The sequence below is a fragment of the Dermacentor variabilis genome, chromosome 3 (assembly GCF_050947875.1).
Source record: "Dermacentor variabilis isolate Ectoservices chromosome 3, ASM5094787v1, whole genome shotgun sequence".
Taxonomy (NCBI): Eukaryota; Metazoa; Arthropoda; class Arachnida; order Ixodida; family Ixodidae; genus Dermacentor; species Dermacentor variabilis.
In genome coordinates, this window is record NC_134570.1 from 196,738,560 (window position 1) to 196,765,053 (window position 26,494).

At 45.8% G+C, this 26,494-nt stretch overlaps 1 protein-coding gene across 1 annotated transcript in view; it reads right to left on the bottom strand.

Moving 5' to 3' along the window:
• Window positions 1-2,784: 2,784 nt before the first annotated feature.
• Window positions 2,785-26,494, bottom strand: part of LOC142574383 (carboxypeptidase Q-like) — a 29,264-nt gene continuing 5,554 nt past the window's right edge. Inside the window, exons 2-4 of the mRNA XM_075683479.1 lie at window positions 25,507-25,756; window positions 5,755-5,858; window positions 2,785-3,598 (exon numbers count right to left, since the gene is read on the bottom strand). Coding sequence (XP_075539594.1) covers window positions 3,023-3,598; window positions 5,755-5,858; window positions 25,507-25,756 — 930 coding nt within the window. The 3' untranslated portion in view covers window positions 2,785-3,022. The remainder of the gene's footprint in view (window positions 3,599-5,754; window positions 5,859-25,506; window positions 25,757-26,494) is intronic.

Here is a 26,494-nt window from a genome sequence, read left to right on the forward strand (position 1 = left end):
TCGGGTACGCATATGTCATGGTATCCTTGTATAATTAGCAAGTTGCGTGATGCTTCTTTTATACAGTCAGTAACGACGGCATAGGGTTATGAGTGTATACTTTTAATTTGTCATTACAAACTCAATAACAACTGTGCCTCTGTCTTGTTGGGCACGACCTAGGATTCGTGATATGTCTGCACGCTTTATTAGCTGTGAATGTGCAAGAGCCATCCGCACTTGAAAAGGTGTAATCATTCGCAGGAAGGGTTGCAACCGGCTGACTTCACTGCACGAGCTTTATTTGCTTTTATCTGTTATCTACTCTTTCTAAAAACAAGGTGTCCACCTGCTTTTCATATTGTTGTGTGCATTTACAGAAGGTAGTGGGGCGAGCAGCAAGAAAAAGCTGGAATGTTCGCGGTGAAGTAGTTTCTTAGAATATTGCAATGCGTTACGACCAGCATAAACAAAATAAATTCAATGCACTGAAGTAAGTGCAACATGCAGTTACCTTTTAATCTGACGTTTAGTACAGGTTCACTGAGGACGCAAATTTTGCAACCCGCCGTGGTTGCTCAGTGGCTATGGTTTTGGGCTGCTGAGCGCGAGGTCGCGGGATCGTATCCCGGCCACGGCGGCCGCATTTCGATGGGGGCGAAATGCGAAAACACCCGTGTACTTAGATTTAGGTGCACGTTAAAGAACCCCAGGTGGTCCAAATTTTCGGAGTCCTCCACTACGGCGTGCCTCATAATCACAAAGTGCTTTTGGCACGTAAAATCCCATAATTAATTTAATGAAATTTTGCAATACATCGAAGGTTTATTTGCTTCAATGCAGGAAACTATGATAGATCAGAAAAAGAGAGAAAACTCTTAAAATCATGCTTATCGCGCATGAAAGCCTCGAAAGCAAATTGACGGTGCTTTTTACTCCCAGTCAAAGCGATACATACGAGTTTGTAGAAAATTGATTACCATATGTAGTTGAGCGTTCGATATATGCGAGCTTGAAACAGTCCAGTCTCACACGGAAGTAACAGAAGCAAGAAACGACACAATTCACTGGGGAAAATACGCGCGAAAGCCGAAACAAACAGGCTGCAACTAAATTATCACGCCAGGTGCGATGTTATGCGGTCATGTCGCATCCCCTGGAGAAAGCATTTGACCGTAGTTGCATATTTGCATTTCTTTTATTTCTTCTGTCTATACAAGCATACCGTGCTACAACTGTGGCGTTTTAGTATATTGCGGGTAGCTTGTACGCAACAAACCAGAAAATTGGCGGTGTCTTCGCGTGAGGGACACCTCGTAGTATTTACAACCAGCAGCGCACATGAACAACGGAAAGGCACATAAACGTACATACTATCAGAACCCGAAGCCAACTTGAAAAAAGGAAGCGTCGCTTGATTATCAACGTAGCACATCAACAAACGACTGAAAATCACAGAACCGAATTCTGCCTTGTTTGCGAGTAGGTGTTCATGGTGCGTACCACTTGCGCAAACCACGGCTCCACTGAATTCTTTGCACTCTTCAAGGTTTGTCGAGCCAACGTTTATAGATGAAAAAGTGCATTTAAACGGTGTGTTCAGCGACCGACGTCATTTCCCAAAACAAACGAAATAGCTATCGAGAGCCTCGGCGCAGTTTTGACGAAATACCAGTGAGATCGTTGCGACTTGCAAACAACCGGCAGGTCGCAGCCACAGAGGGGCGGGGTGGTCGACACTAGAGACTGCGATTTCCGTCTTTTGCGACCAAAATCGCACTTCCGGTGCGATGAATATCGGATCATGTGAAACAGCTTAATGCGCCCCATCGTAACATCTGGCTGCATCGAGCCGACAAACGTTTCTTTGCATCTCTCAGTCAGGATCGCTTCTATCTCAAAGGACTTTGTTTCTTGTTTTTCTTGGGGGGGGGGGGGTGGCTATGTGCGGACAAAGCGTTCAAGACCACTCACATTTCGCCCCACGAGAAACTTCTACAAGTAAAAAAACGGTTGACTCTACCTGGCCAAATACGAAATGGTGCTTTGAATTATGACGCGTAGCAAAAGCGGATTTCGCGCGCCTTTGACAAGCGCGGTAACCGCGGTCTGAGAAGGTGCCGGCATGCAGTAGTGTCCGCAGGTTATGGTTACAGCCATGTCGCTGTACTTGTTTATATCCCTCCGTGAAGACACCGTCTTTTCCGCTATTCACGTTTATCTAGTTTATCTAGGTATAGTAACAAGTTGACATAACGGTCAAATTGAGAACGCAACCAGAAGTTCTGATTCCGCAGAACCCCTGATAGCCGTGGAGCATAACTGGCAAGGCCTGGTTCAGAAATGCAAGCCGCTCTGCCGAGGTGGCCATATTGACCAGCCCATACCCATCGTCTATCCCCATTCTCACATGCAACGCAAGTCGTGAGTCGTAACAATAACCTAGTAAGGTGAGCCATTTGAAGAAGTCGTTAAAGGAATTGTGCCTTCTATTCAGCACCGTTGTCACCTTATACGCTGGAAGCGTTTCGCGCAGAACCGGTGAACTTTACTATCCCTTTTTCAGTTCAGGTTTGGTTCGGGCTCAAGCGTATTGCCAAATTATCGCTTCCGCTTCCGTTGGACATTCTGATATATGGCTGCCTTAATTATATTCCGTTTCTTAATTAGGTTATAGAAATGGTCGTGAAATCTTGCAGCCGTTCGTACCGGTCGTAGGAGCATTCTAGAAAGGTTAAGCAGTGTACGCACAACAGCCCGCCAGTTTGTAGTATTGTTCACTCATAGCTTCATAACTCATATATTTTTATTGTCTAAATGGTACACCGGCAGCACTCACAGATTATACAACAGATAATAGTACCGTTTAAAAAAGGCACTTGTGAAAATTTCAGACCACTAACTTTTTCGAGTGCCACAAGCGCCGTTGGGTGGCTGTAAAAGCAGACAACTAAATATGCAGGAGGAGATTTTGTGCGTACGAAAGTCTAAAGCTGCATGAATGCATATAACACAAAGCAATAGAAGCGCTCCGTGTCTACATTTATCTTCGAGGCAGACTGTCTTGCAGATCTGCAAGAACGTACGCAACGCCAGCCCACAGGGCAGTGCAGAGGTCTAGAATGATCGGGTCGTGAACAGTCATGGTGTCCCCATCCGTGTGGTGGAAATAGAAGTATTTCCCATTGTCCGCCGTAAGTGACGCGACCGGAAATCCTGCCGAGATCCACTGCTCGAGGTCCGGTGCGTCTGCTCCATTCCTCAGTTGGGTAGCATTTATGTCGCTGAAGAGACTGAGCACTTCCGCAATCACACATTTTGCCCGTTCACTGTGTCCGCTGAATCCGAGCCCCATCGGCTTGAAGGTTCCCATATCGGACTCCATGGCGATGTTCACGCGTTCAATCTTTTCGTCCCCGTGATCCTTGAAGTACTGCGCAGCACCTATGGAGCCCATCTCTTCGGCTGTCCACAAGATAGAGCGGACAGTGCGACGTGGCCGCAACCCGAGCTGGCGGAGCACGTCCAATGCCCGCCAAGAAATGAACGCACCTCCGCCGTCGTCCATGGCGCCTTGACCAACGTCCCAGGAGTCGATGTGGCCACTAACGATGACGACCTGCGTTTCAAGATGCTAATTCAAATACGCTAAAATTTGCAAATATTATGCCGCGCTTGAGTGGATGCGTTATTATATTACAACAATGTCATTCGAATGGGAAACTAGCCGGAACTTCTCAGGACACCTTATTGAAATATCATTACCTGATTTTGATAATGTGGGAGTCAAATACCGGGACAACGACTTTGCTGGCATCGTATTACGAAGAGCGTAGAGCAAACGCGGAGGACAACGCGCTATTTATCTGCTATTACACTAATGTCGGTACTGGGGAGCTCTTAATGAATGCTTTTCTGGTTTATTTCTTTGCCAAGGGCTGCGAATAAATTGCAGCTTTAAAATAGAGTTTTGACACACTGCGTTTTGAGGTCTGTAGGTTACATAGCGCTTCCAATAGGGCCCACTCTAAAAGCCTAGAGAACTCAATGAACTTCTTCGGTAAGCACAGTTGGCCAAGAAAATTTACTGGACGTGAGTTCCACGACAAATGTGAATTGAGGTGCTCATGTGACGCGGCGCTTCTTATTTATTTAATCACCGTGTGTAGAACAAAGGCTACTGCAGCATTGAAAGTCCAAAATCGAGGCTATATGCCCAGGCTTTGCAGATGTCCAGTTTTTTCGCAAACTCTGTGTCCAGCAAAATCTTGTTGCCGACTGTGTAAAAGTGGTTAATTTCTTGAAAACTGCTCCAGTATGCGGAAGATGACAAGACTGAAGTGCAACGACGACCATTTAAAACGATGCTGAAGTTGCGTGCGCCACACAGAGCTGAAAATCCGGCTTCAGTAGCGGCGCTGTGTAATAAACATACGAAGCCGCTCATTATCCTCTCGTTATCACTAACTCATATACTTTCCTTCCCCTTCCCTCTTCTCCATTGCAGAGTAGCAGGCAAGAGTGCTCCAACTACTGCCGATCCCTGTGAATTCCCTTTGTATATGAACAAAAATCTCTGTGTCATGCCGACATAAATGTGTCGGAAATGACGCAGAACTTGTGAAATATTGATGGCATGTTCAGTTAAGTTTCCAGTTGACTTCAGTTACCTGAGTTGATCGATCATTTGTCAAAGTGAATTTTGTTTTTATAGTATCGATTCGTCACGTCGCTTTGTATGTGCGTACATAATCATTTTGCACAGGTCGTGCGTCTACGTCTAGCGCCCATTTTCTTTCTTGTGATATAAAATATTTTGCTTCCCTGCGCACGTGCTGTTTTAACGCACCATTTAATATCGCGGGGCTTCCGTTAAATGACGCACTTATTTGGCATGACTACAGTGTTGGGCGAAAACTCCAGCGCCATATGGAGGGGACGGGTATAACTTTAACTAGCAGGTTAGTTTTGGCATTCCTGCGTAAATACTGTTGAGCAAATTCCTGTAGGATGCGTCGTTGTAGTGCTCTTCTTTCTTTTTTGTTTCCTGTGTTTCCGCTTGCGTTCTTTTTATTTTATCGTGCGTCATCTGTTTCAATGCGTATACTGTAACTATCACTGATTTATTGTAATACCCCTCCTGTGGAATGCCTGTATGGGCCTTCAGTGTACTTCAATAAAAAAAAGCAGACTGACCCATTAGGGGAAAATGAAGCCACTTGTTATGAAGGCGAGACACCATATCATAGACTAAGACCTCCTACTTATGAAAGCGTCATACCTGTACAGTTGACGTCCTGATCGCGGCACTAGATTGTCATGCGCATAATGGTGAAAGATACAGCAGGGCATGATTGCAATGATCGAATAAGTTTAATGCAGTAAGTCCAGCATATTGCCACCCCGTTGCAGACATAAATAAGCTTACATGGCGTTTTTTTCTCGCTTTCACTTATGCTAGAATACTAGAAACGCTATTACTTATATACGAGTGTCACTGCCTGCAGGAATGGCGATCATTTTGCGTTTAAATTGGCCAAAGCTTTAGCATGGCCGACGATGATTCAAGGGACATTTTACAATGGCTTTTGTGCAGGCATAATTATGTGTAGCCACTGAAACGTCCCCTTACTGTTACAACGGGTATAAACTCGTCAGAAGATGGCAAAATCGCCGAAAAATAAAGACAGCGTGATGAAGCGTTACGCTTCGCTGACATCAAAGTTCTTTTCAGCTTCAAGCAAAAATCCGAGTCTATAAAGTCTGACAGCTTACCTCACGAGGTTTTTCTCTTCCGGTTATGTCGGCTACCGTATTTCTGGAGATAACTGCAGGCAGATCCTTGTTGCGCATGACGAGCTTGACGACAGGAGTTATGCCTGAGAAAGGCACAGAGGTTCAGGTATTTACAGGGAGAATACTACGTTCAGAACAAGTCATACTCATTAAACCAGCATATATACTGCCGTACACTGTAACAGCGGGCCCGTGCTCGCATGCCCAGTAGGATGCGCTGGTGTACTCTTAGAATATTCTTTCGAGGAAGCGCAGCATGAATGTGCGTGCATCTAAAAAAAGGAGAACTTGCCTTGGAAAGCGAAGTTCTTGCATAAATGCGAATTTAAAAGAAAAGCAGTTGGCTTTCAACTAAGCAGCCTAATAACTGGCCAGAAACAACTGGCCAGAAAACTAAGCAGCTGACAGTTTTCTGGCCAGTTATTTCTTCTAAGACGGAAATTACAATTGTAGAAAGGTCGGCAAATTCGCTTGGAAGCATGGGTTTCTATTTAAAAAGATATAAAAGCCATATGATCAACCACACAACGAAACCTGATCCAGTTCGGCTGCATGGCGACCAACCTAAATCTCATATACATCTTGTATGATGCATACGTGGTACCGGAGCCCGCCATCGCTTATTTTTACGCGGCATTATTTGCTGCGGATCACACCCAAGCCTAATTAAGCCCTAGAGTAGGTGGTTACACCTCTGGAAAATAAATTTATGAGTTCCCAGACATGTCAACAGCGAATTCATCAACAAGTGCAGCGGCATGTATTGGACTTTAATGTCTGTGGTGTGATGGAAGGAAATTTTGGCTTAAAAGCAACCTTCAGTTCGAGGCCCAGCACTCTTTTCCTTACTCAAATACTTGTAAAACACAGAAGTGTCCTGTAGTACACGCGTTAGACCGATTTGAATTAAATTCGTTGAATTTAGAGAAAAAGTATAAATCTCGCAACTTTAGGAAGCGGCATTTTGATTTGCGCCGCAAATCAGTAAAAACAGAAAAATAAAAACAGAAGCTTTACAAATCCGTAATTCTGTATAGCAACAGTGTTAGTCTCAAAATAGAGGTATTTCTCAGAGCGGCGTTCAATACATTAATATTGTGAGCCTTACATATATTATTAGGTGCTGTTAACAGAATTGTGATATGATTTTCATTGCTGGGTTAAGAGTTGTATATTTAAAGATGCGATAAATTATGAAGTTCACCAGTTTTCACACTTCTTTCAACAAGTCACATTTTTATAATACATCTGCTTCCAAAGTCTCTATGTTTGAACCTTTTTTGTTGTATATTTGCTTTTGGTGTGGTGATCACTGCCATTGTTGGTACTAGTTTCTCCCAGTGTATATACGCATGCGTGCGTTTGAATAAAGCGATACTTGCTGCTGTGTCCTTTGCTCGATCACTTTTTATTCGTCAGCGACACACGTCGCCACTGCATTGGCGACGAGGGTTAGGCGGCTTCGGGGGGCGCAACTTTCGCGAACGGCTTCCCATCATCCCGAGCGTTTCGGGGCACGCCCCGCCGCCCCCGTTCCTGCCCGCGCCATGGCCTTCCGGCGTGGCCGAAATTCGACAACTTCGTGCTCGCTGCCGCTGCCTCGGACTGTACGCCGGATCGTTGCAACGTCTCACAAATTCACAGCCTCGGCCTAGAAGGTCAGCGCACATTTTGCACTCTTTCTCTTCCAGGTTCAGACAATGCTAAGCCTGGTGAGCGAACTGCTAGTGATAAGCTATCAGCAGATGGCAAGGGCACTGCAGACACACGGCCTGAAGCATCTTCGTACGGCATCGCAGTCGCAGCTCTGCATCCTCGTTTCAAGACAGCAAGCAATGTTATGGCCGAACGGCACCTTTTCGACAGCCGCGTTCAGCAAGCTCGTGAATCAATTAATGAGTGCGTTACCACATTGCGGGAGCATTCTGCTACGTGCTCTTTTCATTCCCAGGAAAACTCGCTGCCTGGCCAGTTCGTTGCGGGTGCATCACCTCGGAGCTTGAGTGAGTGATTTCTTATGGAAGGGTCCTCTCTTTGGTTTCCTATAGCTGCACTCGCGACAACGCAGCTTCAGCAGGTAACCAACGATCTCTATTATGATTGGGGGTTCAATCACATCGCTCGTGATCCGTTGTCAAGATTGGAGTCGGGCATGAATTAGAAGGTAGCTGGCCCATGCCGTCGTCCAACTTATCCACGCTGAGGACGTTGATAAAGGGAAGGACTGCTTCTCATCGAGAACGAGGAATATGGGTTTATTTATAGTATTTATATCAGTCTAACATGACTGCATGTTTGAGAAAGTACATCAGTCTAACATGACTGCTTAAGAGAGAGTGCCCTGAGCAGCCGCACAACAGCAGTTTATAAATACTCGGTGCTCCCCCGATGCCACGGTGACGGAAACGGCCGTCCAAGCACCGTAGGTGAGTTGACCAGGCACCGTAGGGGAGACAAGGTACCGTAGGGGATACGAGGTACCGTAGGGGATACGAGGCACCGTAGGGGATACGAGGCACCGTAGGGGATACGAGGCACCGTAGGGGATACGAGGCACCGCAGGGGAGACGCCCCGGCACCGTAGGGGCATTTATTCCCCGAGCTCCAGCGCGCCCGCCGGCCGCCCATTGTCTGGCGTCTTGGTCGGCGTGTGGGAAGGGGTGTCAGTAGAAGTTCCCGCGGCTCAGTAACAATAATTGGTCCGCCGAGCCCGTTTAGTCATAATGGCGACTTCGTCAAACTCGGCTCTAGCGACGGAGAGTTGAGGACGCACGCATTGTTGTTGGACGCGCGACAAGTTGAAGAGCTACAAGAGCACACGAGGCTCAACAATTTGGAAGTAAAGGGTGTCAAGGGGAATTCAGAGCCTGTTGATGTCATAAAACAAATCGGTGAAGTTGTTGGCGAGCCAGTCAGTGAATTAGACATCGATACATGTCACCGCATTCCCACTCGGAACTGGGACGAGACGAACATTATAGTTCGTTTTGTTCGACGAGAAAAAAGGAACACGTTTCTTTCTAAGGCAAGGAAACAGAGACTTAATAACAGTATGCTTCGTTCCTCGGATGGAGGGGCTGTCTATGTTAATGAGCATCTATCTCAGTTTAATAAGCATTTGTTAGGTGCTGCCATTGCACGTGAGAAATTAGTGTCATGGAAATATGTCTGGACTATAGGGGGTAAGGTGTTCGCACGTCAAAGTGAACTGACTGACGCTCTGAGGTTCACCGATCATGGTGATCTGGAAAAAATGACTAGGTAAGGTCCGTTTTCTAAGATGGACTGTCGCACCGCCACGAACTGCGAGCCAACTTGTGATGGCTATAATGTTGAAGATTTCAAAACGAAGCTCGGCTCTCTAGAGAAAGGGGTCAGTGCTATTCATTTTAATGCTCGAAGTATCAAACACAAGGGTGACCATCTAAACATGTTTTTTTTTGCGTCCATAAAGCATAAATTTGATTTTTTGGTGTTTACAGAAACATGGCTAACATCCCATGAGGATCATCCCCGCTTTGGCAATTACACTTATAATGGATTATTAAGGCTTCACTGCAAGGGTGGTGGTATTGCTGTGTATGTAAATAAATTGCACAAACATTCTGTAATACAGGAATTTTGCATAATAGATTCTAATGTGGAATGCATTACTGTATCTACTAGAAATGTAGTGGTCGTTGCAATATACAGACCTCCCACCCGTAACAAACAGCATATTCTTCGACTTCCTTGAAAATTTACTCGTGTATCTCACTTCTACCGGATGTGTATTTATTATTATGGGTGACATAAATATTAACTTATTGTCGAATGATTCATGTGCAACGCAATTCAATGCTACTGTTGCATCATTTGCCTGCTGGAATTGCATATCTTTACCCACAAGGGTAACTGTTGAAACAAGTATTCTACCAGACGTATGTATTACAAATCTGGTGCCTAACAATATTCTCTCTGGTGTTCTGTCCCATGACATCAGCGATCATTTGCCAATCTTTTGCTTCCTGCCTGTCATTCACGACACAGATGCGAAGGTCCCACGGTTATACAGAGTAATTAATGCTAACACGATGAGTATGTTCAAAACATTAGTCGAAAGTTCACATTGGCATAATGTGTACGATACAACTGACGTAAACAAAGCATATAATGCATTTATTAAACAGTTTCTTTGGTGCTACGACACTGCCTTTCCACTAAAGGAAACTAAAACTTGCAAAAAGTTTAAAAAGCCTTGGATGACTCAGGAACTATACAAACGAATTAAAACGAAAAACCATTTGTATCAAAAGTTTATCAAGAGCCGTGATGACAATACCCTCATTGAATTTAAAAAATACAAAAATAAACTTAACCAGGACGTTAAGATAGCTAAGTCTACTTACTATATTGATCGGTTTACCAAAGTACATCCTGACAGTGGAAAAGTTTGGCGCGAAATCGCCTTTTTAACTAATAAATGTAATCCGGACCCGCCTATTACTATTATGACAGTCAATGGCGAACTTACAGGCTCTGATCTCGCAACCACTTTCAATGATTTTTTTCATTATTGTAGCAGATTCTGTATGTACATCATCAGTACGAGACGCACTTTTTAATCTAATCACTGCCTTACAAAATTCTATTGCGCTTATGCCAACTACTACTCATGAAATAGCTCCATTAATACACGAGGTAAAAAATCATGTTTCACCAGGGCATGATGGTATACTAGCGGTACCTTTGAAGCATGTATCTTCTTTAATATGTGACGTCTTGTGTTACATCGCAAATCGTATGTTAGAAAGCGGAATGCACCATGATCAGCTGAAGATTGCACGTGTATGTCCAGTTTACAAAAGTGGGAGAAAGAATGACATATCGAATAGACCGATTTCTGTTCTACCCGTCTTATCAAAAGTTTTTGAAGGTGTCATTAATACTCGTCTCGAGAATTTTTTCCATAAGTTCAGTGTTATTACTTCCTCGCAGTATGGATTTCTGAAAAACAAATCAACAGAGCAGGCGCTTTTAACAGTAAAAGAAAAAATTATTAGGAATATCGAAATGAAACAGTGCACTCTTGGTCTTGTCTTAGATTTCCGAAAGGCATTCGATTGCGTTCATCGCAACACCCTGCTACACAAGCTCAACAGTTATGGCATACGTGGTATTGCATCTGGCTTGCTAAAGAACTATTTAAATAACAGATTACAGTATGTTCAAGTTAATGGCATACCCTCAGACAAATTGGCAATTCAGCATGGTGTTCCCCAAGGATCTATGTTAGGACCGTTATTGTTTTTAGTATACATAAATGATATCGCTAGCATATCCGAATCGCCTAATCTGGTCATGTACGCTGACGATACTAATATTTTTTTTCATCCCACTCCTTGTCCCAAATGGAGGCTACGGCGAATGTATATTTAAGAAAGCTACATAACTGGTTATTGACGAATATGCTAAGCCTCCATTTATCAAAGACTAACTACATAATTTTTCATCCTATTAATACAGTAGAAAGTATCACTCTGAAAATTTTCTACGAACATACTGAATTAAAGCGTGTTTCAAACCAGAAATTTCTTGCTGTTTGGTTCAATGAGAATCTTTCTTGGAATTTTCATACCACCAAATTAATGTCTGATTTAAATAAAACAGTCGGCTGTTTGTATAAGATATCTCATTTGTTGCCCCCCTGGTTAAAAATATCCATGTATTACGCACTTCTGTACTCAAGGTTATCTTCCTGTATCCTTGTATGGGGAATTACGACGTCCAGCAATTACCTCAAACTAATTTCAATTCAGAAACGCGCTATGCGTGCTATTGAGGGATTTCATGGCAGACCTTCAGATTTACCTACTTCACCGCTATTTCAGAAATATAGCATCCTAAAGTAAAAGAAGTATACAACTTCTGTCTACTTAAGTACATCCATCATCATAGATTGTTCTTTTTTGTCCAGATAATCCCAGCAGCCGTTATGCATTTCGGATGAAACGTAAGCTGGTTCCTATCACACGCACAAAATTTCTTACTTGAGCCTTACTTGAGCCAAATCCTCAGCCACGTCCCTCTTTACCCTTCCCTCTTTCAATAAAGTTTATCACCACCACCACCACCACGCACCAATTATGGCAAGCAAACACTAAGCTACCAGATTCCCACGGTAATAAATAACTTTCCCTTTGAAACTGAGTATCGCCTTCCACAAAAACGTTTTAAATCTACAATTAAAAATACCTATTGGAAGAAACGGAATGATATATTTATTTAGTCGACATACTTTGTATTTATTTGTATTTATTTTACTGCCTTTCAAACGTTTTTTTCTATAGCGCACATGTTGTAAGCTGTGTGATATTGTTTCTGTGTTTTAGGACTGATATTTCTGTTTGTAAAAAAAAAGATATCGTATCTTTATACCGCTCATACGATAAGTTGTGTATTGAATTTATTCTTTTCTTGTAAAAATTTTGTGCATGTTAACTTACTGCTTCCTTAAGCATTGTAACTTACTGTTACAATGCTTGAGAAATTCCTAGTGTATTTGATGTGAAGTGCTTCTGTGCAATGGCAGCTGTTTTACGGGTGACCGGGACCTTGTCAAGCTCTTGCCTTTAGTCTTGGCGCCCTCTTTTCGTTGAAAAGAAAATAAACTTTCACTTTCGCACATAGTCGACTTAGTCACGCTGTGGCTAGAGGTGTGCGGCGACGCTCCAGGAAAGTTGCCGCCACAGTCGCAACTGGGCAGCAAAACTTGCACTGCAGCTAGCCCTTCTTAACAGCGCCCCCATGGCCCGGAAACTCTCGACTGCCCAGCGCTGTCAACCGCTGGGCAGGAAGAGAACCGCTGGTGGCCAGGGGGTGATGCCTTGGCTTGCAGCGACCACTTGTGTAGTGATGTCACCGCCCCAAAACATCCAACAAGGACAGGCAACTGCAAAACGAACCCCACAACACGGCTCTGCGCCGAGATGACGTACCGTGGCTCTCACTTTACACCCGCTAGGCTTCGAAGAAAACATAAGTGCAGAAACAAAAAATGCTGCATTTCGCTATGCCAACTTTTGAAGCAATTTCGTGCTGACAAATTCAGCAATCATGGAGAGAATCCTGCTAAATGAGAGGGGATCTTCTTGGCTTAACAAAATTAACACTAGTAACCCTAAAATTTAGGCGGGACCCTCAAACGCAGAATTCAAATTAGTCTGCTGAAACCATCCGCATTGCTATGCAACTTTGCCTTCTTATATCTAACGGAGAAGTTGTACTCTTGGAGAGTGAGACTCCATCGGAGCAAGCGGTCATTTTTGTGTGACATTTGATTGAGCCACGTCAGAGGGCAGTGGTCGGTCTCGAAGATAAACTTCGCTCCGCACAAGTAACACGACAACTTCCGGGCGGCCCAAACTAAACAAGCGCATTACTTCTCTGAAGCACTGTAGGCTTCCTCTCTTACATTTAGTTTACGGCTGGTATAGAGGAGAGGATGCTCCTCGTTATCGTCGGCGACCTGATTAAGTACCAAGCCCAGACCTCTGTCACTTCGTCGCACTGAACTATGAATTCCCTTGTGTAGTCTGGCGCGCGAAGCACAGGACGAGCAACCAATAGCGTTTTCAAATTTTGGAAACCGTTCTCTTTGTCCTTATCCCAGTGTACGCTACTTGGTGCTCCCTTTCGCAGGGCGTCCGTTATTGGACTAGCCATTTGCGAGTAATTCGGAATGTACCATTGATAGTACCCCACAAGTTCCAAAAATGAACGAAGGTCTGTTTTCGTGCGCGTCTGAGAAAATTGTCCAATCGTAGCTATCTTCAGCGCGGCCGGCCGTCTCGTGTCATGGCCAACAACATGGCCCAGATAAGTAACCTGTGAACAAGCAAATCTACGCTTTTCCGCTTTCATCGTTAAGCCGGCTTCCCTGAACCATGAGAACAGCTGTTTGAGGTGCGATACGTGTTGTTTCCAGCTGTCCGAAAAAATTGCTACATCATCCAGATATGGCAAGGCAAACTCCTGCAAGTCTTTCAGGACAATACCCATTAACTTAGAGAAGTTAAACGGGGCGTTCTTCAGCCCGAAGCTGAGTGCGAGAGGGCGAAAAGTGCCTACAGGTGATATAAATGCGGCATAGCGGCTGGCACTTTCTGAAAGGGGAACTTGGCAGTACCCCCGCACGAGATCTATAGTTGAAATGTATTTAGCAGCGCTAAATCTTTCAATTCGTTCCTCAATGTTGGGTATTGGGTACAGCTGATCCCTAGTGATGGCATTTAACTTCCTGTAGTCAACACACGGACGAGGGTCCTTGTTAGGGGTTTCTACCAGTATTAGCGGTGACGTGTAGTCACTCTCAGCGGGCTCAATAACTCCCAACTCGAGCATGCGCTGTATCTCTGCCTCCGTAATTTCTCTCTGCCTTGGAGACACCCTTAAGGCTTTGATCTTACGGGTTCGGTTGATGTCAGCTCTATTTCATGCGTTATTAGTTCGGTTCTACCTGGCCGATCGCTGAACCTGTCGATATATTCCCCTAACACCTCTTTTAGGTCCTCTAGCTGCTCAGGTCTTAGAGCGTGCGAGCTTACCGAATGTTTTACTGCTTCTTCTAGACCGATTTCAGAGTTGGAGGTCGCCATATACTCCTTAAACTTGGTACTAGTGCCATTCTCCTGTTTGATTGTATAGTTAACGACTCGGCTCCGCTCTATATACGGCTTCATCAAATTGCAGTGATATATCCTCACCTCCTTCCTGCGACCGGGCATTTTCAGAGCATAGTTAATATCAGAAAGTTTGTGCAAAACCTTAAGGGGCCCGTCCCAGTGAACTTCAAGCTTGTTCTTTCTTGAAGGTTTGAGGATCATTACCTGGTCTCCGGCGTTAAACGTACGAAGCCTCGCGTTCTTGTCGTAATAGAATTTGGCGTTCTTTTGAGCTACTCCCATGTTCTTTTCGACTAGTTCTTGGGTTGCGCTTAGCCGTTCCAGCAGATTTAACACGTATTCAACCACTGTTGGACTCTCCCCTTTTTCCTCCGAAACCTCTCTTAACATTCTCAGTGGAGAACGGAGTGTCCTCCCATACACTGGTTCTGCTGGCGAGAACCGCTTCACTTCATGTGGAACCGTTCGCAAAGCAAACAAAGTTGCCGGCAGACAGTTCTCCCAGTCCTCCTTGTGCTCGTAAGTGAGCGCACGCAAAACTCGCTTAAGCACTGAATGCCACCTATCTACACTGTTTTACTGAGGGCGATAGACAGAACTGTGTATTAACTTTACCCCGCACTTTTTCAAGAATGTAGAAGTCAGTGCACTCATGAATATTGACCCTTGTTCTGCCTGAATTTCTGCTGGAAACCCAACTCGTGCAAACACTGTCAAAAGCGCGTCTACTACTTCGGTGGAGCTAAGCTCTTTCAGAGGGATTGCTTCTGGAAACTTTGTAGCCGGACACAGCATGTCAAACAAGTACATGTAGCCCGATTTTGTTTTTTGAAGAGGCCCTACCGTGTCTATTACAAGTCGTCTGAAAGGCTCTGTTATTAAGGGCACTACCTTCAGTGGAGCTTTCCATGTCTCACCTGGTCTACCAGAGCGCTGGCAGGCGCCACATGATCATACAAGGTTTTCTACGTCTTTTAAACAGCCAGGCCAGTAGTATTCCATAAGCAATCTTTCCTTTGATTTGTTTATGCCTAGGAGCCCGGACCACCCATTTCCATTACAGAGACTCAAAAGGTCCTCCCTATACTTAGTACGTACGACTAACTGATCTAAAATCCAACCCTTTCGATCTCTGCAGTGCCGATACAACAATCCTCCCCTGTCATGTATTGTCACGTTGCGCATAGCAATGCCTTCTTTGGTTGTGTGATGTAATTTAGCTAAGCTCTCATCATTCTTTTGCTCGGCTGCAAATGACCCTCTATCCACACGTAAGAGCTTATAAAAGTTCTTTGAGGCCGGTGATAATAACGACCCTGTCTCGCTTGTGAGTGCGTCAGCTTGCTCTTCCAGCAGTCTTGAACTTAGACACACTAGTGATACGCTCTCAATGAGCTGGTCAGCAGGCAAGCTCTCCTCGACTGATTTTTCATCCCTCGGGCCTAGCTCGGATTCGGGTATGGAAGTTATCCCCTTTTCTGCTTCCGCTGGAGCAGCTCGTGCATTTTCCGCCGAAAGCGACGCGATTTTACGGGCTTGGCCTCGCGTCAATGCCTGTACTATGCCCTCTCCCAGTTTAAGCCCTTTGTCACGCAGTAACTGATTCGAACGATTCGAAAAGATGTAAGGGTACTGCAGTGACAAAAATTTGGAAACTGCAGCCTCAGTCTCTAGCTCCCAGAATGGTCCGCTTATTTTGACTTTGGCCATAAACAGACACACGCTGTGTTCTTCTACAACCTGTTTGATCCATGCTACTTCTCCGGTGAAGACATCTGCCGTCACGTAAGACGGATGGACAATGCCCATGGTGGTGGCACTGTCTGTTAGCATTCGCCATGGTTTGCCATTAACTAGCAGGTCGTGAAGATAGGGGCTTAAAAGTTCCAGATTTTCGTCTTTTTCCTCAACGTAGGAAAAAACTACGCTCGGCTTCCCGCATTTTACAACTATATGTCCCAGTTTGAGGCATTTATAACAGCGGATCGGCCTAAAAGTTTCAAATTTTCTTTTCTGTTCCTTTTTTGCGGTTTCCCCGCTAAGTTTCTCCTCGCTCTTTTTTGCGGGCTTTTCCTCCACGTCTACAGGCTCCGACCGTCTAGTCTGCGAACCCCTCTTGAACGGAAATGGTTTCCGTGGTCCATTTCGACCGTCCCAATTTCCATCCTAGGCGTTCAACTTATTACGGGTTGCGTACTCTACGGCTAATTCAGCCGCCTTTTCCACAGTGTTTACATTCCCTCTGTCTTGCACCCACAGTTTCACAGCTTGGGGAATGGTTTTGTAAAACTGCTCTAAATACATGCATTCAATGATCATGTCTCTGCTGTTGCACGCTTCCACACTTTTCAGCCACTGCACTAGGTTGGCCTTTAAGCCGTATGCAAACTCCGGATACCCCTCGCTATCTTTCTTGCCTGCGCACCAAAACCTTTGCGAAAAGCTTCGGCTGAAAGGCGGTATTTCTTCAGGAGACTAGCCTTAACTTTTGCATAATCATATGCATCCTGTGCACTTAGTCTGGCGATTACTTCCGCCGCCTCTCACGGCAACACAGACAGCAACCTCTGTGGCCATGTACTCGGGCCGAAGTTCATCTTCTCGCAAGTCCTTTCAAAATTGCTTAGGAACAAGCCTATGTCGGTCCCGACCTCAAAAGGCTTTAATAGCCTGTCCATGCGGTATGATTCTGCGTCAATTGATCGTCCCAGAGCCCCTTTACTTCCTTGAGACAACTCCAAACGTTTGCTTTCAAGTTACAGTTGCATTTTTCTTAACTCACGATCTTTATCGCGTTCCTCTCTTTCTTTTCTCTCTCGTTCTTCTCTCTTTTTCAGAAATTCAAACCCCATTTCAATTTTTTCCTCACTGGCCTGTTTGCAAATTAGGTGCAATAATTCCGATTTTAGCATTTCCTTGCGTACATCTAGGCCCAGTTCCTCACCAAAAATCAACAACTCGTCTCTCAGCAGTGTCCTTAACTCCATGATTGCTGCTTTACTGCCTTGATCCTGCTCGCTAAATCTAGCTAGGAAAACACAACCTAGCTAACACTCAACAATCTAGCTTCCCTACTGTTCTAAACAGAACAACCACAAAATGAAGCCTAGAGAGTCAAAGCAAGAACCAAGCACTCACCGCAGACACCGCACCACTTCGCCAAGTCCATGTCACCGCTGTCAGCCAGTTGTTATGATTGGGGGTTCAATCCCATCGCTCGTGATCCGTTGTCAAAATTGGAGTCGTGCATGAACTAGAAGGCCCATGCCGCTGTGCAACCTATCCACGCTGAAGACGTTGATGAAGGGAAGGACTGCTTCTCATCGAGAACGAGGAATATGGGTTTATTTACAGTATTTATACAAGTGTAACATGACTGTTTGTGAAAGTACATCAGTCTAACATGACTGCTTGAGAGAGAGTGTCCTGAGCAGCCGCACAACAGCATTTTATAAACACTCGGTGCTCCCCCGATACCCCGGTGACGGAAACGGCCGTCCAAACACCGTAGGTGAGTTGACCAGGCACGGTAGGGGAGACGAGGTACCGTAGGGGATACGAGGCACCGTAGGGGATACGAGGCACCGTAGGGGATACGAGGCACCGTAGGGTAGACGACCCGGCACCGTAGGGGCATTTATTCCGCGAGCTGCAGCGCGCCCGCCGGCCGCCCATTGTCTGGCGTCTTGGTCGGCGCGTGGGAAGGGGTGTCAGTAGACGTTCCCGCGGCTCAGTAACAATAGTTGGTCCGCCGAGCCCGTTTAGTCATATTGGCGACTTCGTCAAACTCGGCTGCAGCGACAAAGGGTCGAGGACGCACGTATTGTTGTTCACACACAGTCGACTTAGTCACGCCGTGGCTAGAGGTGTGCGGCGACGCTCCAGGAAAGTTGCCGCCATAGTCGCAACTGGGCGGCAAAACTTACACTGCAGCTGGCCGTTCTTAACATCTTCAAGAATTTGCTCATGCAGATATTCCGAGCACAAATACTCGTGAAAAGACGCCCACGCGCAGTATATTCAGACGGCCGCTAGATGAGTTCACGCAGCCATCAGTCATACCGCCCTGCGGTAAATCCCAGCACAAAGCTGCCTCATTTCGCTGTCCCACCAAAAACAAAGAGTTGTCATCGTTCCGGTACCATATGCCACTTTCGCTGTGTTTGAAGAAAAGGAGACGGCACACCGGTTCCTGAGCTAGGAAACGAAAATTGAGCCAACGAGGAAGTATTGAGCATTTTGGCTGTGACGACGTCCGCTCGCCCTCCGATTCACGTTACAGTGTTAATTGACCATACGGATTCAACTCTCCTCGTAGATTAGGGATCATCAGCTTCCATTCTAGCTCAGGGCCTTTTTAGGCAGCGTTTCGAAGGACCGGCGCTTTTTGCTTCTAGCGTTAGGCTAGTATAATAGGCTAGAAAAAGCGGCAGTCATTCATTTGGTCCAACGAAGTAGACGCCAATTTTAGAACGATAAAAGACGCACTTACGTTTAGCACCATACTGCGAATATTGTATGCATCCCTTCCAGATGTCGTTTCCACTGATGCTTCTGAGTGTGGGTTTGGCGCGGTTCTACAGGATATAGATGGAGATGAATTACACACTGTGCCTTCGCGTCTCCAGTTATTTCACCAGCAGAGAGGAAATATTCAGTAGGAGAATGTGAAGCGCTTGCGTGTGTTTGGACGTGTGATAAGTGGCACGCGTAACGGTCGGCACGCCACTTCATGCTTCTGACCTACCACCAATTCTTGGTAACATTGCTTTCAACTCAAGGACCAGGGAGGCGTCCGTTGATGGTAGCACGATGGGCAGAGCGCACATTACCGTTCATCTATGCAGTCAAATATCGCAAGGTGTCGAAAAATCAAATAGTGGGTGTATTTTCACGTCTCCCCGTGTCATCTTGGCAAGGAAGAAAACCTTGTTAAACTAAGTGGCATCAGTTCTCGAACTCCCTTCTTGCATTACCAGACAACAGTTTGAAGAGGCCCGGTGGAAAAGCATTGCCCTGCAACACAGCAAGGCCTATATGCAGTCGTCGCGGCCAGCTCACAAATCCTTGCGGGATGAACTTCAGCCCTTCAAAGTACCCGACGAACGAACTTTTAGTAGTAGACAACTTGACCTTGCGTGGCAAACGGCTTGTGGTTGCCACCTCACTTATGCTTAAGGTAATTGCCGCAGCTCACGAGGCTCATCCAGGAATGGTGCGGACAAAAGCGTGGCTGCGAGAAATGTATTGGTGGCTGGCCATGAACCGGCAAATCGAGCTAGTGATGGATATACCAAGCAGCGTACAAAAGCACTAAGGTAACGGCTGCACCATTGCATTTGGTCCCCTTTTCAGACAAACCGTGGCTTAAGCTGGGCATGGACATTGTCGGCCCATCTGGGGGAGCGCCGCACAATTGCAGATATCCAACCACGCTTGTCGATTACTATTCTAAGTGGGCCGAAGTATACTTCTGCATCAATACCACAACCCTCCCAGTAAGAAGTTTCCTGGCGTCTGTGTTCGCGCGCGATGGCTACACGGTTGAAATTGTCTTCAATAGCGGACCACATTTTTCAACTAGAGAATTCGAAGCTCTCCTGCAAGACTGCGGTATCCGCTTGAGACATTTGTCCGTGTACTACCCGCAGGCGAACAGTCAAGTGGTTTAACAGAGCTCTTAAAGGCTTCGTTCAAGTGGCTACACTCGAGCAGCAGCCTTTGCGCCAGGCGGTAACGGAATACTTGGACGTTTGCCGTTGCACGCCGCACACCACAACTGCAAGTGGCCAAGCGTAGCTCCTGTCCAGACGGTTGCCAAGAACTCGACGGGATGTGGTCAGCCACCCGTCTGCCGTACTCTTTCCTGGCCCTAGTTCGCAGCTCCGCCATTTACATGAGCGGGTGAAGCAAAAATAGCAGTATAGCAAATAATACACGGAGGCTCGGAGGGCCGCAAGAGAAACCAGAGTGGATGTTGACTGCCTCGTCAGAGTAAGAAAAGAAATCTAGAATTGCCTTTAAAGGCCACCTGAAATTCAGTTGCCAAAGAAAAGTGATCACCAAGAAGCGACCGTCCTCTTTCCGCATTGACGGCAAAACGTGGGATGCCTTGAAGTTGTCAAAAATGCCACGAAGCTTTGCTGGCCTTTTTACATAGGGCGAAAGGGCTTTAGAGCTTAGGAAGGCTTCTCTCCGTCCTCAAGTGAAGGACGTATTCCGGAAGTGACCACGCTTGAACTTCAGCTGCTGCTACTGCAAACCAGTCGCCCATGCCACCTGTCACTTGCAGTGAGCCCGAACTGATTCCAGTCGCCAGTAGTTCTCCTAAAGCAGCACCGCCGCAAAGTAGAGTAGAGCCACCAAGAAGTAGACGACCTCCAGATGGGTTGACTACCAAGTGTAGGCAGCGACGTTGTGCTGCTGTGAATAAGAGCCTGTCAGACTTCTCGCGAGTATTACATTGATGTGAATTTGAAAGGAGTTTTTTTTTTTCTTTTTTGTATTTGTGTATAGATATGTCTACAGCACAAACACGTTGTTGTTACTGTACATAGACATTGGTGTAGATACACTAACTTGCTAACTCACTATACTACTCATCCAACCTCTGTTCTTGTAAGGAAGGAGATATGTTGTATATTTGATTTTGGTTTGGTCATCACTGCCACTGGTGATACTATTGTCACCCCTTCTATATAAGCATGCATGCGTTTGAGTAAATCGATTTTTGTTGCTGTGTCCTTTGCTCGACCACTCTTCCTTTGTCTGTGACACACATCACCACTACACTTTTATTATAAATGCACCGATCCTAATTAGTATCCCGGCATTGATTGCCGAGAAATCAACTTCTCCACTACTATGTACTGAAATTGAAGCTTCTAAGCTAAAGCTTCTTTTTTAGGTCAACAATCGCTTTCACGTGACCTTTACAAGGAAGAGCTCGTACGATAACGATTATGGCGTTATCGATAACGTCCATACTTGACAACGCGACAAAATATCAATATTTCATTGCCTTTTTCACAGCTGGTTCAAGCTACCATTAGTGTATCTCTCATATTTAAAAAAAGCAGTAATGGATGTGGGGTTATTACGATGAAACTTGAGGCTCTTAGCAAGAGACCTTAAAGAACACTTATATTTCATCCGCGGGGGTAGCACAATCCATTATGGGAGGATTTCCCGAAACACATACTGTGCATGGCTCGTTAACAAACTCACAAGTTATTAGAGACAAGGACTGTCCGGCTTGTCATTTGTACATAGCATAGATGTTTAGTTTTGCAGCGAGAAAAAAAGCACAGAAGAGGCCGAGCGTGGAAGACCGCCGCTGAAATCCGAGAATAAAACATTCACGTAAGGTATATTGCTCCGAAAATGGCATGCTTATATATTTTCATTTTAACATGGAAAATATTTTTAGCGCCAGCAGACGAGGACGGAAGCAAGACGTGGACAACACCTATGCTAACATCGACAAACTTATTCCCAGGAAAAACTTAGGACACATAAGCACTTCACCATGAGCGCCACTCAGCCGTCCTTCAAGTTAGGAACTCCTCGCGGGCATGCGAGCGCGATGAGGCGCTCGGTCGACGCCTCCTAGATAGCGAAAGGCCGGTGCACTTTGATATGTGACGACATGCTACGTCCCCGACTGCTGTAGAATGTAATAGGGGCGCTCTTGTGAAAGGGCCGATAAATTAAGTGTTCCTTACCTCATTAAGGAAGCCTTCATTGCGGTGAGGCCACCTTATGTCACTCTGAAAGCATCCTTACTGAGGGGCCTTCCGTGAAGGCCTCCTAGGTGCTTCCTCAGCGTAAGATAGCTCCGAAGCTACCTGCATGCGTACTCACGCCACTCCTGGCACTGAACGAGTGCTTCACCTAAACGCTTAGCCACGTGACATTTGCTTGCGCATGCGCGCCGTCGCTCGCCTGCGTAGAAGCGCGAGCACGCTACGTCTTGCAAGATATGTTCGTTTCAGTCACGCGTGTGGCATGAAAGCGTTGCTAGGCCTTGCTAGGCGTTGCTGCAGCACATCAAGTTCTGCACTGTAATGTGGTACTTTCTTTACGTTTCGTAAACCAAACTAGAAGAAAGCATCCACGCATCGCTATATTAGCTCTTCAAATTAAAAATTATATGACGATACAGCATTTTTAAAGCGAGAGCTTTACTGGCCGCGAAATTGCGATTTCGCCGTGGCGTTGCTCCGAGGAGGCACATGACATCACAACGCGTGCCTCGCCGCGGATATTTCTCTCTCTCTCTCTCGCTCCCTAGTCACTACTGCGCATGGGCCACTCGTAGCACCGAGCCACAGGTGTTCCGCGGCGGCTCAACGCCGCGCCTATCCGCCGCTGCCGTTTGGTAAGACGTCACTCCGCGTTTCTCGTCGTTGCACTCGCCTCTGCTCGCTTCGCCAGTTGCTCCGCATGCCTGATAACATGTCGGAGGATTGAAAAGGAGAGCTCGCGTGCGCCGCAACCACAGTTGAGGCGGAAGTATGGACGGCGACAATTCTGATAAGCTGGAGGAGGCTTGGAATCGACATCGGAACGAGATGAAGAGGAAACGAATCGCCCAGGAAACAGACGAACAGCGCGCCGAACGATTGGCTAAACGCCGCAACATAGCTAGACAACCAGACTAACCTGTACTTGCAATGAAGGTTAACCAAGGCTAACCATGCTATTCCTTAGCTTTCGCTACGTATATCCTGGCATAACCCAGCTAAATCACTGCCAATTTTTGTAAAGAATAATGGTGTTCGCGTAAAGCTTTGAAGAGATCATATCGAACCCAGGCATGCGGCAACCGCTCCTTACGTGAGGACGGGCGAAAGGAGCTTTCAGAGTACGCTTGCTTACTCCATCGGTCCTTCGCTGTAAGGAGGCCTGAGGTAAGGTTAGGAAGCGCTCGGAGGAAAGGAACGTTTCATTGTGTGGGCCTAAGCCACAGTGACTTAAATCTTGACGCATTTCATCCCGTCGGTCTTAGCAATGGAAATTCCCGGTCCAAGTAGCATGATGTCATCAAGCAGAGTCCACAGGCCTGCTATCTAGGAGCCGTTGACTTGACGCGTTTTGATTTGGCCTTACTAAGGCGCAGTTAGAAAGCAGGCGAGAGCTCGCGCGGACAGGAACGCGCGGATAACACAATCTAGTGAGAGCGACGATTCCCTGGGGTCGCGGCGATGCCGTCTCCCCTAAGTCTCGCCTCACGCAACACCTGGCACACTATGGATTCAGCACATCTTTCCTTTCACTCGCTCCGTTCCGTCAAGGCGCGCTCGTGACGTCGCATCGCAGCTAATGGGAGTTTAGGTGCCGTTTTTCGCTTGGCGGGAGGGAAGGGGGGGAGGCAACAGAAGCCGGCATTAACGCTCAATGGGTCGTCTGATGCCTTCGCATCAAAACACCACCTTTGCACGCCATGCACAGCAGCACCACGCGTGATCAATATGTGAAACAATCTTTTCCAGACCGGCTATTTCTTTATCTAGCGGATATATAGATTCAGTACTCACGCAGATTTCACCATTACGATTGATAGCTTGTGCCTCAATAAATTTCCCGCACCTCTTTACCTCTGTGTCCGGCCACAACCACACAATCAGCAAAAAAACGAGGGCAGCTACATTCGTGACATTCATCAAACAGATCACGGTCATTGTAATTCTTCACGCTTAAAGGATGCTCTCTTATTCGATCATTAACTCGTCGTCTTGTTTGTCCTATGCACTTACCGCAGGACAACGGCAGCTCTACAACTCTGCGTCCTTCTCACCACTGCGTACAGCAACCGCAGATTTTCGTCACGGGTCTGTGAACTGACACAGCTCTCCTAACTGTTTTTGGAGCTTAAAAAGCAGCCCTTGTGTTCGGACACCTAAGCAATTTTTAAGACAGTGTGCCGTCCTGTAAATGTAGGGCACAACCGCTTTACTTAGTTTGTTTTGCGCCTGTTCATTTGCTATGTCCAAGTGCTATATACTAGACGACATCTTTTCACCAAGCCCTCTGCTAGAGCAACTTGCAAGCACTCCGTAAGCCCTGCTTTACACAACCGTTCTGATTGTTTCTTCAGCCTTATGGAAACCTTGTGATAGCACGACTTTTTTAAAGCATTTTCAAGGCACATGTTAGCGATGCCCTTTTCAACAACCTTCGAATGAGCGGAGTTGTGCGGTAGCAAGCGCTCATAAGTGCAACAAGCGTGTTGGTCAGAAAACTCAAGCTGTATGACTGAACACCGCAGTGCTATTTCGGCGAGCAAACCAACCGTCAGTGTTAGTGGAATAAGGGCTTTATTAAAACATTCAAAAGTATGACACAGAGAAGTTTATTCACTGTAGCATATGCGTGCACATTAAAAAGAGTTGAATCAGTGTCGACATATCTGAACAATTTAGAAACCCTAACTAAATCAAGGCATCTGACAAGTTTATGTTTAAAATGACGCTCGTGTTCTGGCACTAAAAAATGTTTTCCAAGTTTCGATAGCATCAAGCCGAACATACAGGATTGCATTTTAAGCCAGCCACTTATCTGTCGCAAGGACGAGATTATGAGCTGAAAATTCATGCCATTTATCTTAAGGATGACGTCTTTCGCAGCTTCTTATTCTTTTTTTGAACGACCGATAAGAGATTGGCACGATTTGTCTCCCACTATTGTTAATACTATGAGAAAGAAGACGATGTGCTTCTGGTCTCTGGCTGCGCACGAAATGAGGGCTGCGTTTTTTTTTTGTTTTGTTTTTTTGCTATCGCCTACAATTGCTTACTGATCCGTGACCTCAGTAAAATGCTTGAAAATATTTTTCCTATTAATAATTTATTCAATGCTTTATGCATTTCGAAGGCTATGTTGTGACTGTTTCGTTCTATGAGTTGCTTTCTGCAACGGGAACCAGGCGGTAAAAAGATTAATATAATGAACAACTTTGTTAGGCAATACATATATTTAGAATGATAGATCCCTTTTCTGTGTAAGCGTTATGTGCAAGGAAAGTCGCTCAGACCGGAAAACGGTGCAGGAGTGCCCGCGGCCTTACCTCGGTTCTGCAGCCGTTTCAACAACTCGGCGTCTTCAACCGTTATGCTTGCGGCTGGTACGCGATTACTTTTCTCGGTAAACTGCGTGAACCCTGTGTGCGGAGACGCTATGGACAATGGCGTCACCGAGCGTACTAGGACGGCGACAGCACCAGCTTTCGCCGCTTCGGCTGGACCTTGCTTCCTGTACCTTGCCGACGCACTGTAGGAAACGAACTTTTGGTTGAAGACAAGAATCTTGCCAACTACCTGTAAAGTGAAAGAATGCGTTATTCGCACGCCCATGGCGTATCTGTGTTCGATGGGACAGTTGGCATATGAATTAGGAGGTTCGTGATGAGACACGGATGACTGCGAACGCGACGAACATGCGATATCGAGTCAACGTTTCATTGCACTTATTGCACAGTCTTGATTGCTCCGCGTAACGGAGTAAATTGAACTTTTTCATGAAAAAGCACATGTGCAATTCATAGGTGCTTGCAAGATAGTAAGGATTGTCAACGTTTACAAGCAAACTTTCGTTTCCGTCTTCCCTAAAGACGTCTTACCTAAAAATAACATATTATTCCTTTCATGGCACGCAAGTCATAACGCCATTTGAATACCATTTGGTAAACTTGCAGAACCAGTATAAGTTAGTTGCCTCATATGGTATTCGAAAGCAGATAGTGTTTTATTTGTTCACTCATTTAATTTGGGTGTTCATATATGCAGAGTGTGCTCAAGGGCGTATATAATATGCTGCCACTGTACCCCATCCCAACCCGTGCATTCTTGCGCAAGCGCTGGCATTTTAGCATTTTCCCTATGGCTTCATGCTCACGTTTTACAGTGAAGCTGTTAGGCGACCAGAACCGTTCGAAAACGCTTGATGACGGCGTGATGAAAGAAGTTGCCCATTCACCAAGCTTACATTTATATGATAATGAACAGCATGTCCAGGATCATGTCCGGTAATTGCGGGCTAATCAAAAATGGCTATGC